Raw genomic sequence first — 19,286 nt, 5'->3', positions numbered from 1 at the left:
TGCTCTAGTCTGTTCTGCCCTTCCTCAGCTGGAGCCCAAGGTAAGTGGCTACAAACAAAATTTTGTGTGCTCTCTGTGTCTCTAGCCGTCTCTCCCTATCAGAAAACCCACTGCTTTTCACAGACAGATACTGTTTGGGTTCTTTCCTGGCTGTGGTGCCCAGTGTGGGGTTTAGATCCCACAATTCTCAGGTGGACCACCTCCCCCCAGCCACTGAAATACACCTCTGGAACTTTATCTGTTGCCACTGGGAGCCCTGGCAGCCATCTTGTGCCTCCCTGATTCCTACCAATCTTAATATAGTGGATGTGGTTTCTTCTGTAAAGTCCTTGGTTATAAGGCTTTTCTCCAGGTATTGTTCAGTTGATTATTCACGATGATTTTTCTATAGTTTAGTTGTAATTCAGCTTTGGGCCTGGGAGGTGGTTAGTATAGCTTCCACCTGCTCTGCTGCCATCTTGGATCCCTTACTATATATTCCTAGAAAAATTGTTTCATCTAAGTTTTCAGTTTTATTTTGATAAAGTTATGCAAGTTAAAGAACCAGTTTATATATTTATTTGTTAGTTCTGTTTTTTTCTAAATCATTAATACCTTCTTCCTCTTTTTTTATTTTGGTTTACATTTTTTCTCCTAATCCTTTGAGTTGGATATTCATTTATTTTTATTATTTTATTTGTATTGGTATAATATTAAATGACTTGAATTTCCCTCGGGTCTCTATTTCAGTTGCATTCCTTAGATTCTGACTTCTCTTGTTTTCCTTACTGGTTTTTGTTTTTGTTTTTGTTTTTTTTAGCTATCCTGTGATTTTTATCCATATTTTCATTTGACCCCAGTTATTTAATTTGAAACATTTCAGGTGAAACGGCTTTTTGGATCTACTTTGTTGTTAGTTTTAGTTGTATTGCATTGTGATTGAATGATTTTGTTTGGACTATTTTTTCATGGCTCATACTGTGACTATTCCATGTGCACTTGATAAGAAGCTGTACTGTGTAAGAGCAGTATTTGTTAAATAGTGATAATATAAACCTTATTATGCTCTTTAGGGCTTATTTTTCATTTAGGGCTTATTTGATTGAGAGTGGTGTGTTAAAAAGTTACCTGTTGTTAACTGTATCTGTTCTCTATGCATCTTCCTGGTTTTTCTCAGAGATGGTTGCTCTGATATCACATAAATATTTACAACTGTTTCATCTTCATTTGGAATTGTTGCCTTCAGTATTATAAAAATCTTTTTTAAAATTTCTTTAATGCTTTTTATTCACTACCATCCTCTTCACCAATATTTCTGAATCATCTAATGGAGGAATTCATCTTCCAGTAGATTGTTTATAAACAGTTTGCATCTGTAGTGTTTCATGAGGTTTTATATAACAAAAGCTGCTTTTCTATGGTTTTACAAGATGCACAACTTGGCTAGATATAAAATCCTTGACTCACAAGTTTTTTCAGTTCCTAGTAAAACGAAATCTCTTAATTTGGTTTTATATGGTTGTTTCTTTATGATTAGATTGAAGTTAAGCATATTAGCAAAAATATTATATAGGTGATAGTGCCCTCTCAGTGTATTATATTACATCAGAAGGCACATGATATCTATTCTGAGTTGGATTTTTTTTTTTTTTGCCATTTCAGGTAGACTTTATTTTATAGAGCAGATTCGAGTTACAGCAAAACTGAAGAAAAAGTATAGGTAGTTCCCACATACACCCACCGACATGTGTGCACAGTATCCCCTACTGTCAGTATCCACTCAGAGTGCTACATTTGTTATAATCGATGAACCCACATTGACATATCATCATGATCCAAAATCCACAGAGTTCACTTTTGGTTTTATATAATCTATGGATTTTTGACAAATGTATGCTGGCAAGTATCCAACATTATATTGGATTGGCCAGAAAGTTCATTTGTTTTTTCCTGTAAGATGGCTCTTGTAGCACTTAGTTGTCTTTAATTTATTGGAAACAATTTTGTTTGATTGTATTGTCTGAATAAGACGTGATGCATAAATGGGCGTGCTATCATAATGAAGCTGCCAATCACCAGTTGCCTGTAGCTGCAGCCTTCTGAATCATCAAAATAGTTTCTGTGGAGGAATGTTCAAGCTTAAGGCAAAATTTGATGCAGATTCGTTGCTCCACTCACTCAGTTATTTTGAAGCCACACAGTACACATGCTCACTCAACAGCATCTTCTGCCCTCAGACTAGTACAGTGAAGTCATCACTGTTCACACATGCACATTCCAGTCCACTTTCCTTGGCTGCCAGTTTATATCAACAATGTGCAAACCATTCTCATTATATTAACAATGATTGGAATTTTTCTGGACAGATCTTGTATATACAAGGCATGGTACCCTACTGTATTCACTGTAAAATTTTATTAGATACAAAAAATTGTTTTAAGGTTATGCCATTCATCAGTTTCTGATTCTGGATAGCAACCTGATATGGGCTATACAGTAATGAGCTTAAAGTGATACATCTTGATAAATCTGCATTTTTATAGTATAGGAATTGGGACTAGCAGTAATTATCTCTTGATACACAGAAATAATTTTCAAATATTATAAAAACCACTACTGTGTTCAAACCATTGTGCTTTCTGAATATATATCTTTATGAAATGATACTGTTTTTACTTAAATGATTTTTATACCCTTCTCTCAGAGAAAATAAGAAGACAAATAATTCTAAATGTGTTGAAAACCTTACCTTCATAAACCAGAAGGATCTAGAAAACAGCTGTTGGGATATTTGTCTAATACCAGCAAAGCTGGCTCAGAATTAACTGTGACTGCTATTTCTTTTGTATGCTTAGTGTAACTGAATAGCAGAATTATTTAAGCTTTTTGGAGGAACTTATGTTTCAGTCAAAAAGAAAGTTAAAATTTCTATTAAAATATGTATATTTCTGAAAAAACATACTTTTTATTTAACTAATACAATGTGTTTGTGTTTTGTGTATCTTAATTTTTAAAATGTGAAAGTGCTACAAGGTTCTTAAACTTTACAGTTGTGTGACATTTTTATATTAAAAATCTGTAATTTTAAAGTTTCCCATTTTTATTGATAAAGACCAATGTTTTTTCATTTTATTTTATATTCATACTTAGTGTTTTAACATATAACTTTATTTTGACTTGTAGTGTATGCAGAGAATATTTCCAAAATGGTGGGAAGAGAAAAGCACTTGAAAAAGATAAAAAAAGAACAGTACTTGCCACCAAGACCACTCCAGCCTTAAATACACATGAGTCCTCTAAACTTGAAGGTCATTCAGCCAACCTCAGCTTTACAAATTCTGAAATTATAACTGAGTAAGTATACTTTTTCTATTTCAATTACTAACATCCTGGGTAGCTGTGTTACTATTATAAAATAGTGTGATGGTTTACCAAATAGTGTGTAATATGCTTGCTCCTCTGATAATAATGTTAACCTGAAAAATGCGGATATATAATATTATTAGGTAGAATACCAGCATAAAATTTTAAAGGATATCTGGAAAACTAGAGGTTCTAGTTTTAATGTTTTAATAATTATTTTATAGTAACACAAAGAATCAAAATAGGAAAATCCAATTAAATTATGTTTAATGTAAAGTTGCTATCCACTAAGAAATCACAAATAAGGAATGATGAAAGATTACTAATAGAACCAATTGCCATGATTTTATTCTTCAAAGGAAAAACTCTCTGGTAGTAAGTATGCATGTAGGTACAAATTTCATTTAATGAGTATATGATTGTTTCTCTAGTTTTATTGATATAATTAATGTGTAACATTATGTAAGTTTAAGGCATACCACATAATGATTCAATATGTGTATATGTTGTGAAATGATTACCACAATAAGTTAACATACATCACCTCAAATAGTTAACATTCCTCACCTCACATAATTACAAATTTTTCCCCTATGCTGAGAACTTTTAAGGTCTGATGTCTTTCAAATATGTAATACAGTGTTATTGACTATAGTCATCATGTTTAACATTATATCCCCAGAACTTATTTATCTTATAACTGAAAGTTTGTACCTTCCACTACCCTCTCGCTGCACTCCCCATCCCTGCCTGTGGCATCCATAAGTCTGATCACTGTTTTTGATATTTTAAATATCACTGAGTTTGATATTTTTAGATTACACAAGAAAGTGAGGTCACTCAGTATTTGTCTTTCTGTGTCTGACTTACTTCACTTAGCATGGTACCTTCAAGGTTCATATATGTTGTCACAAATGCAGGATTTCCTTCTTTTTAATGGCTAAATAATATTCTGTTTTGTATATATACATATAAGTATATGAGTGTTACAATCCAGCTCATATTAGTAGTGTTAAAATTATCTATACACCCTAGTACTAGACTCCATTTGTGGTTTCAAGTTACATTTTATTAATCTTTTAAAAATGCTAAACTTGAGTAATTTTAAAAACATTTTTTGAAAGATAACCATGAAAATAAAATTAAAGTAACCTCTTAAAGCAGTTTCAAGTCTGTAGATATTAACAAAATAACATTTGATTTTAATTTTTAATATATTTATTGATTATGCTATTACAGTTGTCCCATTTCCCCCCCCACTCCACTCCACCCTGCCCACCCCCCTCCCTCCCACATCCCCCCCCCTATAGTTCATGTCCATGGGTCATACTTATAAGTTCTTTGGCTTCTACATTTCCTACACTATTTTTACCCACCCCCCCGTCTATTTTCCACCTATCATCTATGCTACTTATTCTCTGTACCTTTACCCCCCTCTCCCCCTCCCACTCCCTTATTGACAACCCTCATGTTCTAGTTGTTTGCCTAGTTTGCTCTCGTTTTTGTTTTATGTGTGGTCGTTAATAACTGTGAGTTTGCTGTCATTTTTACTGTTCTTATTTTTGATCTTCTTTTTCTTAGGTAACTCCCTTTAACATTTCATATAATAAGGGCTTGGTGATGATGAGCTTCTTTAACTTGACCTTATCTGAGAAGCACTTTATCTTCCCTTCCATTCTAAATGATAGCTTTGCTGGATACAGTAATCTTGGATGTAGGTCCTTGCGTTTAATCTTGGGTAATGTAATTATGATGTGCCTTGTTGTGTTCCTCCTTGGGTCCAGCTTCTTTGGGACTCTCGGAGCTTCCTGGACTTCCTGGAAGTCTATTTCCTTTGCCAGATTAGGGAAGTTCTCCTTCATTATTTGTTCAAATAAGTTTTCAATTTTTTGTTCTTCCTCTTCTCCTTCTGGCACCCCTATAATTCGGATGTTGGGACCTTTCAAGATGTCCTGGAGTTTCCTAAGCCTCTCCTCATTTTTCCGAATTCTTGTTTCTTCATTCTTTTCTGGTTGGATGTTTCTTTCTTCCTTCTGGTCCACACCATTGATTTGAGTCCCAGTTTCCTTCGTCTCACTATTGGTTCCCTGTACATTTTCCTTTGTTTCTCTTAGCATAGGCTTCATTTTTTCATCTGTTTTTCGAACAGATTCAACCAAGTCTGTGAGCATATTGATAACCAGTGCTTTGAACTGTGCATCCGATAGGTTGGCTATCTCTTCGTCGCTTAGTTGTATTTTTTCTGGAGCTTTGAAGTGTTCTCAAAGCATTTGGGCCATTTTTTGTTTGTTTGTTTGTCTTGGCGCGTCTGTTACTTTAAGGGGCGGAGCCTTAGGTGTTCACCAGGGTGGGGTAATGCAGGTCGCTGCGCCGTGACACTGTACGTGGGGGAGGGGCTGAGTGGGAGCAATGGCGCCCGCCTCACTCTCCTCCCGATTTCAATCTTTCACTCTGATACCCACAATCAAACTGGGCCACTCTGGTGCTGGTTCTCGAGTAAGTGGGCCTGTGCACACTCCAGGCCCCTGTGGGTCTCTCCAACAACCTCTCCTGTGAGGCTGGGAGTCTCTCCTGCTGCCGCCCCAACCCCCACGGGCGTTTTCAATCAGAGGTTTGAGGCTTTATTTCCCCCTTGCTGGAGCCCTGGGTTGCGCGGTCTGCTTCGCTGCCCGCTGTTCGTCCAGTTTATCTGTGGGCGAATGTGGTGCCGCGGGGTGCTACCCGCTGCTCTGCCTGCGCCACTCTCTGACACTCTGAGTCCGGCCCTCTGGGTTTATCTGTGCAAATGTGGGGCCGCAGGGTCAGCTAGTGCTCGGACTGCCTGCGCCATTTGTCCCACACTCTGCCAGTCTCAGTCCCGCCACAGCCACGCGAGTCCTCTCCACCCCGGTGCCCGTCTCCGCCCCTCCTACCAGTCTGGATGAATGTTTATTTTCTATTTCCTTGGTGTTGGTCCCCCTTGCTGTTCAATTCTCTGTCAGTTCTGGTTGTGCGAGGAGGCGCAGTGTGTCTACCTACGCCGCCATCTTGGTTCTCCTTTATTTTAATTTTATACTGTATTGAAAATATTATCTAGTTATAAGTAACTTTATTGAAAAAATAACATACCTTTGATTAGTTCAGTAGGAAAAGATAACACATCTTTACATTTATTTATTTAAAGATTACTACAAGGCTTACAAAGCATAATGACTAACTAAATGTCCTATAACTCAGGCATTATGAATATTCTTAAAATGTTGACTAGTGTAAGAAATTGTATTGTCTCAAAAATAGGTACATATGGAAAATGTCAACCATAGAATTTCTGTGCAATTCTTTTTTTAGTTTCTTTTCATTTTTGAGATTACCTTCTTTATTTAGTCGTTATATTTTCCTTTCATTCTTTTAAACAGTTTCTTTAATTCTTTGAATATTTTTGTAATACCTGACTTGAAGTCTGCTAACGCCAACATTTGGTCTCTTTCTGAGTCTGTTTCTATTTACTGCTATTTTTTCTTCAGTACAAACCATACTCTCCTGTTTTTCTTTGCATGTCTCATAATTTTTTGTTGAAAACTTTAATATATTTTTGTTGGTGGTGGGGTTTATTTTTTTTAGTAATTTGCCTGGACTTAATCTGTGGGATCTATCTCCCTTGTAGTTTATATGTTACCATCTTTTTTAGTACTTTTTAGTTAGTTTTTCTAGGGTTTGCATCTGTGTTTAACATGGCTTAGTGGTCAGAGGTTGTGCTCAAACACCTGTGGATCCAGTAAGCTTTCTACCCTCTGCCATCAAATGTGTGTTGACTTGGGAATATATACAAAATTCAAGCAGTTTTCAAGTTGGCCTCACATTTTACTTTCCACTAAGCCCTTTTGTGTCTCCCACACGTTTGTTCAGCCTCCCAGTCAGCAAAGGCTATGTAGGGAGCTTATGTAGCCCTTGTATGCCTCTCTCATTTCTAGAATCTTTATGTTAAATTTCTAATCAGTCCTTCAGTCTACAGTTCACCTGTACCAAAACTGCAACCTAACACTAGCATAGCTGTTGTCCTTTCCTTTGTTTTCTGAAAAGTTTGCCATTTTTACTGAGAGTGCTCTATTTGAGTTTTTCACACTTTGCTCCCAATAAACTTCACCTCTTTCAGCAGTCAAGCTGCTATTTTTTTTATAGCCAGGCTTGTCCTTTATGAACTTCCATAACAACTGAGCAGGGGGTGAGGGTGGTGAGAGTTGCTTCAGGCAAGGACACCACAGATTGCCAAGCTCAGTTCAGCTGGTTTTCATAAATATACACTTCTCAACTTAATTGCCCCGAGATGGTTGTATTTGAGGACTGTGTTCAGTTTTATAAATGTTTCTTGAGAAGTTGGATTTGCTAACCTCTACCCTGCCATAGGCAAGAAATTCCTGTCTCTAGTTTGTTTTAAAGGAGAAAAATTAGTTTGGTTTTAAGCAGTTAAAGAAAAGTATCCAAATATAATTGTTATAGGTCACGTTTTACTTGGGATTAAACATTGAAATAACTTCTAGCCTAGGATGGTTAGGTTTAGATTCTCTTCATTTCTAAAAACTCTGGACATTTTTATATAGCATCTGGCTCTAATGTGTCTAGACTTACTCCGTCTACCCCACCTACCATTCTTATAGCTTGTATTATAGTCATATGAAACTATTTAAGTTCCCCTAGTGGTACATGCTAGTTCTCACATTTTGACAATTGCAAGTGCTATATATCCTTTTCTTGATAAACTATTGCTATATTATATTAGGCTATATGTGAACTATCTTTTCTTATAGAACTTAACTTGAATTTCTCAAAAGAATTGATACTAGTATTAAGCCTTTTTATACCTCTATTGTAGTACTTACATTGTATTAAAATTACTCTTGTATATTTTTCTGACTACAAATGAAATAAGATGACAGTATGAAAAATATGCTTGTAGAGAAGATTAGAGATGTAACAAATTATTACATTTAGGAAGATTTTTGGTCTTTATAGTAGGTATTTTTTTACACGGTAGAGATTATATAGTATAAAGAACTTTGTAAACTCCTCCAATGAAATATAATATTCCTATTAGAGCATTATCTTTCATAATAAAAATCTACTATATGTATCAAAATATAGCGATCCTGAATACAAAATAATACTCAGTTTTTCCAAAGAGAATCTGCCCTCCTTTCCTACCTCTATCTCTGATTTAGAGAGATGTGGATGTACTAGTCAAAATTAAGATGTTTTTTCTATTTATTTACAGATATTATTATATGAAAGATATGTAGCCCTTTCTGTCTAATTCTATTTGACTTTGGGTAGCAAGTTTAAATAGCAAGGGTTATCTTTTTCTCAGCCTGACTTCAAAATGTCTATTCAAGTCATTTTGATTTCTGGGTTCAGATAGCAAAGGCTCACACAGCATAGCATAAATACATTTCTTTCAATTACATTTTATGAAAACCAAATAATAAAGCCAAATGTTTATTACTACTAGAGTCATTTTTTAAGTCTTTCATGTCTCATAATTGAGATGTAATACTTTTTGAATCTGTATATATAATGACATTGTTGGAAATTTTATCCAAAGTACCAATTACCACCCATTCCTTCTAACATTAGGATAGCTGTGTCCTGACCCTTCTACATCTTGTACCTATGTACTTGTAATTGTTGCAAAATAAGTATTATTTTGTTGGCTTCTAAAAGTTATTTCTATTTTTCAAAACAATTAACAAGTAGACCATATTCTGGGCCACAAAATACATCCCCTGGGTGTCTTGGAATGCATTCCCTATGGATGGGGAGGTACTACTACATTAGAAAAGAAGAAAGATTTAAACTCAATAATACAAATTTCTCCCTTAGAAAACTAGAAAAATAAGAGCAAATTATACCCATAGTGAGCAGAAGGAAAGAAAGAAAAATTAAAGCAGAAATCAGTGCCACTGTATAGGAAAACAATACAGAAAATCATTGAAACCAAAAACTAATCATGAAGGGGGAGGCCATTACTACTGACTGACCCAGTGGACAGGAATATTGTGAATAACTCTATGGCTACAAACTATAACTTAGACAAAATGTAAATTCCTTGAAAGAAGCCATCTACCAAACTTCATACAAGGAACTAGATAATTTGAATTGTTCTGTATTTATTAAAGAATAATGAATAGCCTTCCAAAGCAGAAAGTACCCAGCCCCATTGGTTTCACTGGTTACATCTACCAAATATTTAAAGAAGAAATACCAATTCTCTACAGTCTGTTCCACAATATAGGATTAGAGGAAACACTTCCAAATTATTCTTTGAGGCCAGAGGAATGTAGTTTAAGATGATGAACCAGTCTTCTCATTTTTCAATCCAAACTAAAATTGATGTGTTTGACTGGTGGTATAAATATGATTAGATAATGACTATGTTATCATCTGTTTTGAAGGGGGGTTAAGTTATGTTCTTTTGCATGTGATGGTAACAAATTTAAGGCTAGAGGAGACTGGAGAATTTAGTCGCCTTATGATGATGTTTTTGAATATGATCATCATTTTCAAAATCCTTCCAGTTAAAATTGTAAAGGTGTAATTCTCTGTATAATTACTAAATCAGTACTAAATGTCTTTGCTCCTTTTTTGGGGCAGTGGGGCAGGTTCATTAAGTAGTCATCGTTTTAAGTCACTTAAAGCTAGTGTTAGTTTTTCCTGACTAGTACTTTATCACTCAAAGTAATTGAGAGAGCTTGATACTGTAGAAACTTTTTAAGAACTCAAATATAATGCCCTCTTTTTTGAAGGATAATATGGTACAAAGAATCTTGCTACATAATACATTATTCTTCTGTTGAACGTGTAGTTTGTTTACTTTCTAACAGTTGTTTTATCTCAGCATTAAACCTCTTTGTACTTGAATTTTTTCCAAAACGTGGATTTCAGGGTTGAAGAGTATAAATGACTCAAGGCAGTTCTGAATATTACTGAATGATTTTCCTGAAAAACAATACTAATTCCATTACCTTTCTAGCATTGTAAGTGCCCATTTTGCCAAAACTCACCGGCATTCAGTTTTCTCATTTTTTTTCATTCTTTATTAATGTGGATTAAAATTGCATCCCATCGTATAAATATCCATTTCTAACAGATAAAACAAAACAGTGGAAAGGTAATTTTTAAATAAAAGAAAGGAAAATCATATGAAATCAGGAAAATAAAATTTATTCTGTGATATTCTAGTACTGGTCATGGCTGAAACATGACACACATGCTGTCATAATAGTTTACAAAACCCATGATAAACGTAGGTATTTGGTCATTGGATCTTTCCTGCAGAGCCTGGACTTGGCCACAGAATCCTTTTCACATAGCACTTTAAGAAACCATTACCAGAGAACCAAGATGGCGGCATAGGTAGACACACTGCGCCTCCTCGCACAACCAGAACTGACAGAAAATTGAACGGCTAGGAAGTCCGACACCAAAGATATAAAAAATAAACATTCATTCAGACCAGTAGGAGGGGCAGAGATGGGCAGCCCGGGAGGAGAGGACTCTCATTGCCGTGGCGGGACCCAGACTGGTGGAGTGTGGGACAAACGGGGCAGGCAGACTGACCACTAGCAGACTCTGCGGCCCCACATTCACGCACAGATAAACTGAGAGGGCCGGACTCAGAGTGGCGGAGAACGGGGCAGGCAGAGGGGCGGGTAGTAAACCCCGCCACCCCACATTCGTGCATAGATAAACCAGGACAAACGGTGGGGAGCAAAGCAGACCGAGTAACCCAGGGCTCCAGCGCGGGGAAATAAAGCCTCAAACCTCTGACTGAAAACACCGTGGGGCTTGGGGCGGCAGCAGGAGAAACTCCCAGCCTCACAGGAGAGGTCGTTGGAGAGATCCACAGGGGCCTAGAGTGTGCACAAGCCCACCCACTCGGGAACCAGCACCAGAAGGGCCCCCAATTTGATTGTGGGTGGCAGGGAGTGGAGCGAGCGCCATTACTCCCTCTCGGCCCCTCCCCCATGTACAGCGTCACAGCACAGCCACCAGCATTACCCCGCTCTGCGAACACCCAAAGCTCCACCCCTTAAAGGAACAGAAGCACCAAGACAAAAAAAAATGGCCCACATGACAGAATACTTCAAAGCTCCAGAAATAATTCAACTAAGCAGAGAACAGATAGCCAGCCTATCAGATGCACAGTTCAAAACACTGGTAATCAAGAAGCTCACAGAATTGGTTGAATTTGGTCAAAAACTAGATGAAAAATGAAGGCTATGCTAAGAGAGACAAAGGAAAATGTACAGGGAACCAATAGTGAGACGAAGGAAACTGGGACTCAAATCAATGGTGTGGACCAGAAGGAAGAAAGAAACATCCAACCAGAAAAGAATGAAGAAACAAGAATTCGGAAAAATGAGGAGAGGCTTAGGAAACTCCAGGACATCTTGAAAGGTCCCAACATCCGAATTATAGGGGTGCCAGAAGGAGAAGAGGAAGAACAAAAAATTGAAAACTTATTTGAACAAATAATGAAGGAGAACTTCCCTAATCTGGCAAAGGAAATAGACTTCCAGGAAGTCCAGGAAGCTCCAAGAGTCCCAAAGAAGCTGGACCCAAGGAGGAACACAACAAGGCACATCATAATTACATTCCCCAAGATTAAAGATAAAGAGAGAATGTTAGAAGCAGCAAGAGAAAAGAACACAGTTCCCCCCCATAAGACTGTCAGCTGATTTCTCCAAAGAGACCTTACAGGCAAGAAGGGGCTGGCAAGAAGTATTCCAAGTCATGAAAAGCAAGGACCTACATCCAAGATTACTGTATCCAGCAAAACTATCATTTAGAATGGAAGGGAAGATAAAGTGCTTCTCAGATAAGGTCAAGTTAAAGGAGTTTATCATCACCAAGCCCTTATTATATGAAATGTTAAAGGGACTTATCTAAGAAAAAGAAGATCAAAAATATGAACAGGAAGAATGACAGCAAACTCACAGTTATTAACAATCACGCCTAAAACAAAAACAAGACCAAACTAAGCAAACAACTAGAACAGGAACGGAACCACAGAAATGGAGCTCACATGGAGGGTTATCAACGGGGGAGTGGAAGGGAGAGGGGGGAAAGGTACAGAGAATAAGTAGCATAGATGATAGGTGGAAAATAGACAGGGGGAGGGTAAGAATAGTGTAGGAAATGTAGAAGCCAAAGAACTTATAAGTATGACCCATGGACATGAACTATAGGGGGGGATGTGGGAGGGAAGGGGTGGGCAGGATGGAGTGGAGTGAGGGGGGGGGAATGGGACAACTGTAATAGCATAATCAATAAATATATTTTAAAAAATAAATTTAAATTTAGAAAAAGAAAAAGAAACCATTACCAGTATGAAAGAAGAAACTCATCTGCCATTTATGTCCATTACCCTTGCTAGGACCACAATTTTGAGTAAGTTTCGTAATAGGTGAGCCATGGCTGTGAATAGGATCATATATTTATCTTTTTTTTTTTCTAATTCACCTTTTTTTTTTTTGAGAACTCTCTGTGCCATTTGCTTACTTAAGTATTGGGATATTAAGTATTTATCAATTTGTATAAGGTCTTTAGTACTCAGGATATTACTTGATATTCATGGTTATTGGCATAGGGGCCTAACACATGCTTCATGGGTGGAAGGACAGATCTATACATAGATGGAAAGAAAGGAAAGAAGGAAAAACATATTTAGGACAGTATAATTGTATTTTTATAATCATCTACTTGATTAGTAGTGGAATAAAAGGGAGAAGGAAGAGTTGGTGGCACTGAAAGAAAGAAAAGACTATTAGATGGTCACTGCCAGTCCAAGAGTCTTACTCTAGGTCTTACCTTCCCTCTACCTTTGGTATAAGATGCAGAGCATATTCTTAAAAGGTTTGTGACACAGAGAGGAATATAATAATGATGACAAATATTGGCTAATAAAAAAGGCCTAATTAGACATATTTTTTATTTCATTCCCAACCCCTGACCCTCACCCCTTTTGCAATCATCAGTTTGTTCTCTGTATCTATGGGTCTCTATCAGTTTTATTTATTCATTTACTTTTTTTTCTTTTTTAGATTTCACATATAAGTGGGATCATATAGTATTCTCTGTCTGACCCATCTCACTAGCATAATTAACTCTGTAGCTCCATCTGTGTTGTTGGAAATGGCAAGATTTCATTCTTCTTTATTAATGGATGCTATTCCACTGTATATACATACCACATCTTTCTTACTATATTTTATTTATTATGCTAGTACAATTGTCCCAATTTTACCCTCTTTGTCCTCCTCCGTGCAGCACCCGCAACTCCCTCAGACAATCCCTACACCATTGTTCATGTCCATGGGTCATAGGTATAAGTTCTTCGGCTACTCCATTTCCTATAGCGTACTTTACATCCCCGTGGCTATTCTGTAACTACCAATTTGTACTTCTTAATTCCCTTACCTCTTCACCGATTCTTCCACATCCCCCTGCAGTCTGGCACCCTTCAAAATACTCTCTGTATCCATGATTATTCTTCTTTGCTTAGTTTGTTTTTTAGATTCAATTGTTGATAAATTTGTATTTTTTGGCATTTCATTGTTCATAGTTTTGATCTTCTTTTTCTTAAATAAGTCCCTTTGACATTTCCTATAATAACGGTTGGTGATGATGAACTCCTTTAGTTTTTTCTTGTTTAGGAAGCTCTTTATCTGTCCTTTGATTCTAAATGACAGCTTTGCCAAGTAGAGCAGTCTTGGCTGTAGGTCCCTGCTTTTCATGACTTTGAATATTTCTTGCCTATCCCTTCTAGCCTTCAAAGTTTGTTTTGAGAAATCAGCTGACAGACTTATGAGAACTCCCCTGAAGGTAACTAACTGCTTTTCTCTTCCTGCTTTTAAGATTTTCCCCTTATTTTTAACCTTTGGCATTTTTTATTATGATGAGTCTTGGAGTGGGCTTCCTTGCATCCATCTTGTTTGGGACTCTGTGTTTCCTGGACTTTCATGTCTATTTCCTTCACCAAATTAGGGAAGTTTTCACTCAATATTTTTTCAAATAGATTTCCAATTTCGTGCTCTTTCTCTTCTCCTTATGGCACCTCTATGATGCAAACGTGGGACTTCTTGAAGTTGTCCCAGGGGCTCCTTACACTGTCCTCGTTTTTTTTCCCTGGATTCTTCTTGTTATTCTTATTGGTTGTTTTTTGCTTCCTTATGTTCCAAATCATTGGATTTGATTCTCTGCTTCAGCCACTCTACTGTTGTTTCCCTGTAAATTATTCTGTATTTCAATTGGTTTCTTTGTTTCTGAAGTATCTTTTTTATGCTGTTGATGTCCTCGCTAAGTTCCTTGAGCATCCAGTGTTATAAAACCAGTGTTTTGATCTCTGAATCTGATACATTGCTTGTCTCCATTTTGTTTAGTTCTTTTTCTGGAGTTTTGATCTGTTCTTTCATTCAGGCCATGGTTCTTTGTCTCCTCATTTTGGCGGCCTTACTGTGTTTGTTTCTATGTTAGGTAGACTGGGTATGACTCCCTGTCTTGGTAGCATGGCCTAATGAAGATGTCCTATATGGTCCAGTGGCACAGCCTCCCCTGTCACCCAAGCTGGGCACTCAAGGTACCCAGTAACTACTGTGCTCCTGGCCAGGCAGGCCCTGGAGCATTCCATGAGGGCACCAGGAATGTTCCCAGACCATTTATTCTCCAAGACCCACCAAACCAGGAACTCCAGTGGCCCACCCCCACTTCCTCACGGCTGACCAAACCAGCAGGGAGAGGAGAAAGCAAGGAGTGTGGCATTTCCTGCATTCTCCACTTTTTAAAGGTGGCCCCCAGGGTCCCCTGCTTGGTGGAAATAGATAGGAGGAATGTCCCTTCATCTAAGCATCTTGCTAGCCCAACACATGTATCCTACATACTTTCTGTTGGGTCGTGCAATGTTACGCCAGTTGTCAGGGCAACACACTCTGGTTCGCACATGCCCCCTATGTCTTTTGAGCATGCACAGTCCATGGCACTTCCAAAGCCCCCTACCCCCAATTTTGGCGGGTGTCCCTATTATAGTATCATTTATATAGGGATTTTTTTCATTTCATTGATGTTTTCCTTCACTGTGAAGAAGCTTTTTAGTGTAACATAGTCCTTATTGTTTATTTTTTCTTATGTTTTCCTTGCTGAAGGAGATATGTCCAAAAATATATTCCTAAGAGCTCTGTCAAATAGTTTACTACCTGTGTTTTCTTCTATGAGTTTTATAGTTTCAGTTTTATAGATTCAAATATATATGTCTTAAATACATTTTGACTTTATTTCTGTATATGGTATGAAAAGATGGTGCAGCTTCATTTTTTGCATATCTGTCCAGTGTTGCCAGCACCACATATTGAAAAGACTGTCTTTACCTCATTGTATATTTTTTTGCCTTTTATGTTGTAGATTAATTGACTGTATAAGTGTGGATTTATTTCTGGGCGCTCTATTTTATTGACATGTGTGTCTGTTTTTATTGTAGCTTTGTAGTGTAGTTTCAATATCAGGGAGCGTGATACCTCCCACTTTGTTCTTTCTCAAAATTTCTTGGGTAATTTAGGGTCTTTTGTGGTTCCAAATAAATTTTAGGATTACTTGTTCTATTCTGAGAATAATGTCGTTGGTATTTAATAGGAAGTGCGTTGAATCTGTGTTACTTTAGGTAGTAAGGACATTTTTTCCCCCACTTTAATCCTCAATCAAGGATATATATCCATTGATTCTAGAGAAAGAGGCAGGGAAAGAGAAAAAGAGACATCAGTGTGAGAGGGAAAAACATCAATGGGTTACCTCCTTTATGTGCCTGAACCAGGGAGTGAACCTGAAACTTAGATACATGCTCTGACTGGGATCAAACCTGCAACCAACTGATCCACCCAGTACAAACATTATAACAATATTAATCCTTCCAATCTGAACAAGGGATACCCTTACATTTATTTCCTTAACAGCAATTTATTTAGTCTTCACATCTTTGTATTTTTTCCAGTTTTCTCCCTATAGTTGTTTTCTAGTTTTGCTGGATATGATTTTATTCTTTTCTCAAAAAAACATTTTACGGGTAATGACAATGGGTGCTGTACATAATGATTTTCAGTTTAGGATATATGTATGCCTAGTATTCTTTTTTCCAGAATAACTTCATTGGAATTGAATGATTTTTAAACTTCTCTTAAATCTCACATGGGCTATGTCATTAAAATAGAATTTGCAACATATAATTTTAAAAGTTTTACAATGAATTTGATTATTTACTTCATGTTGAAGAACTCCCTATCACACATTCATTTCCAAGATTCTTTGTTTATGTACCTGAACAACAATAAAAAATAAATAAAACAATTTACAGAATTTTGGCAGATTAGATTAATTTTGGATTTTTAAAATGTTACTTAAATAAAATTCTTCCTCAAAGAAATGCTTATTCATTCTACATAATTCAGTGAACTTTTTTTTGTGAACTATTTCTTTTAGTTTCAATAGAAAAAAACACCAGAAAAACAATTCTGTTGCCTCTTATATATGTAATAAATCTGTTCACATTTTTTGTAAAAAACTAAATTAAAACAAACTTTATTATTTTTGTTTTTTTAATTATTTGGGTTAATATTTGTTAAAAACATTATGTAAGATTCAGGTGTGCAACTTTATAATACATTATCTGTATATTCCATTGTGTGCTTATAACCGGGCAGCTTTGGGTCTGGTTGCTTGTTGCCATGTATACACATAACATGAAATTTGTGGGGAAGGAAATAGGTTTTTATTAATAGGGTTTCCAATTTGGGGAGGTTTGGGAGCATTCCTGCTCTGAACCCTTCTCTTTTGGAAGACACAGAACCTCCCTTACTCCCAAATAGATCACAAATGAAAGCCATGCCCAGGAGTTCTCCATATTGCTTATCTGCCCTTCTGGAGGTTAAATAGCCTCGCAGATAGGCCTCCACCCTCTCTGTGGTGTGCACTTACCGATTTCAGAGTTGCTACTATCTTGCAATATCTCTCCCTCTGTGTCTTGGGTTTGCTGCAAGATCCCTCTAGGTGATTGGCCAGGGTAAGCTCCAACTGTGAGGAACTTCCCAGTTCATGTCTCCGTGTGCTCCCCTAGTTTCTGTGTGCTATTCTCAGAACCCATGTGCCATAGTGCATTTGGTTGTTTTTATCTCAAAGACTGGAGCCCAGTGACCCTGTATGGTAACCTGCCTCTGGGTAGCTGGTTTTCAACCATGTGGGGTATAAGCCCCAGGTGGGCCTGGCTTCTGCTGGTCCCTCGAGTGCTCTTATCCACAAGGGGAAAAGCAAGAGCCTAAGAAGCCAAGAGAGTAAGAGAGTGAGCTTCTGCCTGCCTGCTGTTTAAAAGTCCTCTCCCAGAATTCCATGTGCTCCAGAAATCAGTGGGAGTATCTAGTTTTTCAGCCCATAAGGGCCAGTGTTGGCCACATTTGTCTTTGCTCCTCTTCCTGCCACCATGTTTCACAAGGTTGCCAAGTCTTCAGTCACACGTGTTCTATAACAAGCTCCCTTCTGCTGAGTCTTGAGTTGCTTACCTGCCTCGAAGAATGCATGCTGGCTTGTTTACAGTTGATATTTGCCTTGGTTTACAATTTACCTCAAGCAATCTTTCTGCTTTGGTTGTCCCTCCCTTTGGAAAGGCAGGCTACTTCCATCTGTCATCTTGCAGCTCTCCTCACTCCCTGCATTTTCCTGTCAGGGTTGTGCGTCTTGTGCTGGATTGATATGCCCCTGGACTTCAGTCTGCTCCATTCTCCAGTGATCTCTGGTCTGACTTACCACCCTCCTTAACCACCACCCTTAACACTTCTGGACCCTTGTAATCTTACAAGGACAAGGGACGAAGGTTTCATAATCCGGAAATACTTCCTGCTGAGCATAGGCGTAGTCCTACGTATCCCCTGGGTCCAGAGATCCTTAACAGAAAGGTGTTCTAGAAAGGAGGGTGGCCTTCACATGAGGGGAAGTATCTTGCATTATCTGAGTTATTTGGCTATCACTGGAAAGCAGTGTGTGCAATGTCCAAAAGATGGCATTGCTAGACAATTTGGAAACCCTTTTTGTCTTCTGGAGATGACAAATTTGGCAAGTTGTTTAGAGAGTATAATCACAACCATAACAATTACATAGCAAAGGTAGCGACTAATTCAACCGTCTCCCTCGTAAGAAAAAGTGGTTTCTTTTGAGGAAGGTGTGCACAGTGTGTCACAGCTGAATGAAGCCTTTTGCCTACTACACTCAAATGAGGATGAGGAGAATATCCTGAGATTCCCCCCTTTAACACTCTGGACCACTTATGTCTGAATCATTAGGACAGGGGGAAAAAGGCAGTTTTAAAGAGAAGCCGGTAGGCTTCCCCATGCTTCACCCAACTCAACCAGCCAAAACATTGAATCCCAGGAAGGGGCAATGCAGGAGGGCTTCTCAAGTGAGGCCTATACCATTTCTGAGTCTGCGAGTCTGTCTTTTAAGAGGACATTTAGTTGCAAGGCCTTTTCCGGAATAATACTAAGCAGTGACAATCATCAGATGAAACCAGTTCAACTCTCAAGTGAAAACAGACTTCAAAGACAGCTGAACCAGAGTCTCATGTTCTTGACTGATCATTATGATTTTCCTTAAAACCTGATTCCTCTCCCTAAGATCAACCTCATTGTCATCAAAGAGTGCCAGTTTTTAACTTAGCTTCATTGTTTGCATAAAAACAATAAGAGCCACAATGATCACATATACTGTTCAAATCTGCTTTGCTGGAACTTACACAAGGAATCTTTGGACTGACACTTAGTCAACCCTTTAGGGCCCAGAAGCTGAGTCCCCACCTGCCATACAGCTTTGCCTGCTTCACCTATATTTCTCAAGTCCTTCAGGGTCTCACATCATTTCTTAAGATTCCTCAAAGAAATGCT

At 37.7% G+C, this 19,286-nt stretch overlaps 1 protein-coding gene across 1 annotated transcript in view; it reads left to right on the top strand.

Annotated features, from left to right (window-relative positions):
• The window catches only part of SAMTOR (S-adenosylmethionine sensor upstream of mTORC1), a 195,943-nt gene that overhangs the window by 45,037 nt on the left and 131,620 nt on the right, over positions 1–19,286 (top strand). The window contains exon 4 of the mRNA XM_045191463.3: positions 3,163–3,333. Coding sequence (XP_045047398.1) covers positions 3,163–3,333 — 171 coding nt within the window. The remainder of the gene's footprint in view (positions 1–3,162; positions 3,334–19,286) is intronic.

Source organism: Desmodus rotundus, chromosome 6 (genome assembly GCF_022682495.2).
Source record: "Desmodus rotundus isolate HL8 chromosome 6, HLdesRot8A.1, whole genome shotgun sequence".
In the NCBI taxonomy this organism is placed as follows: Eukaryota; Metazoa; Chordata; class Mammalia; order Chiroptera; family Phyllostomidae; genus Desmodus; species Desmodus rotundus.
The sequence above is the reverse complement of the archived record's forward strand: the minus strand, read 5'-3'. Positions and strand labels throughout refer to the sequence as shown.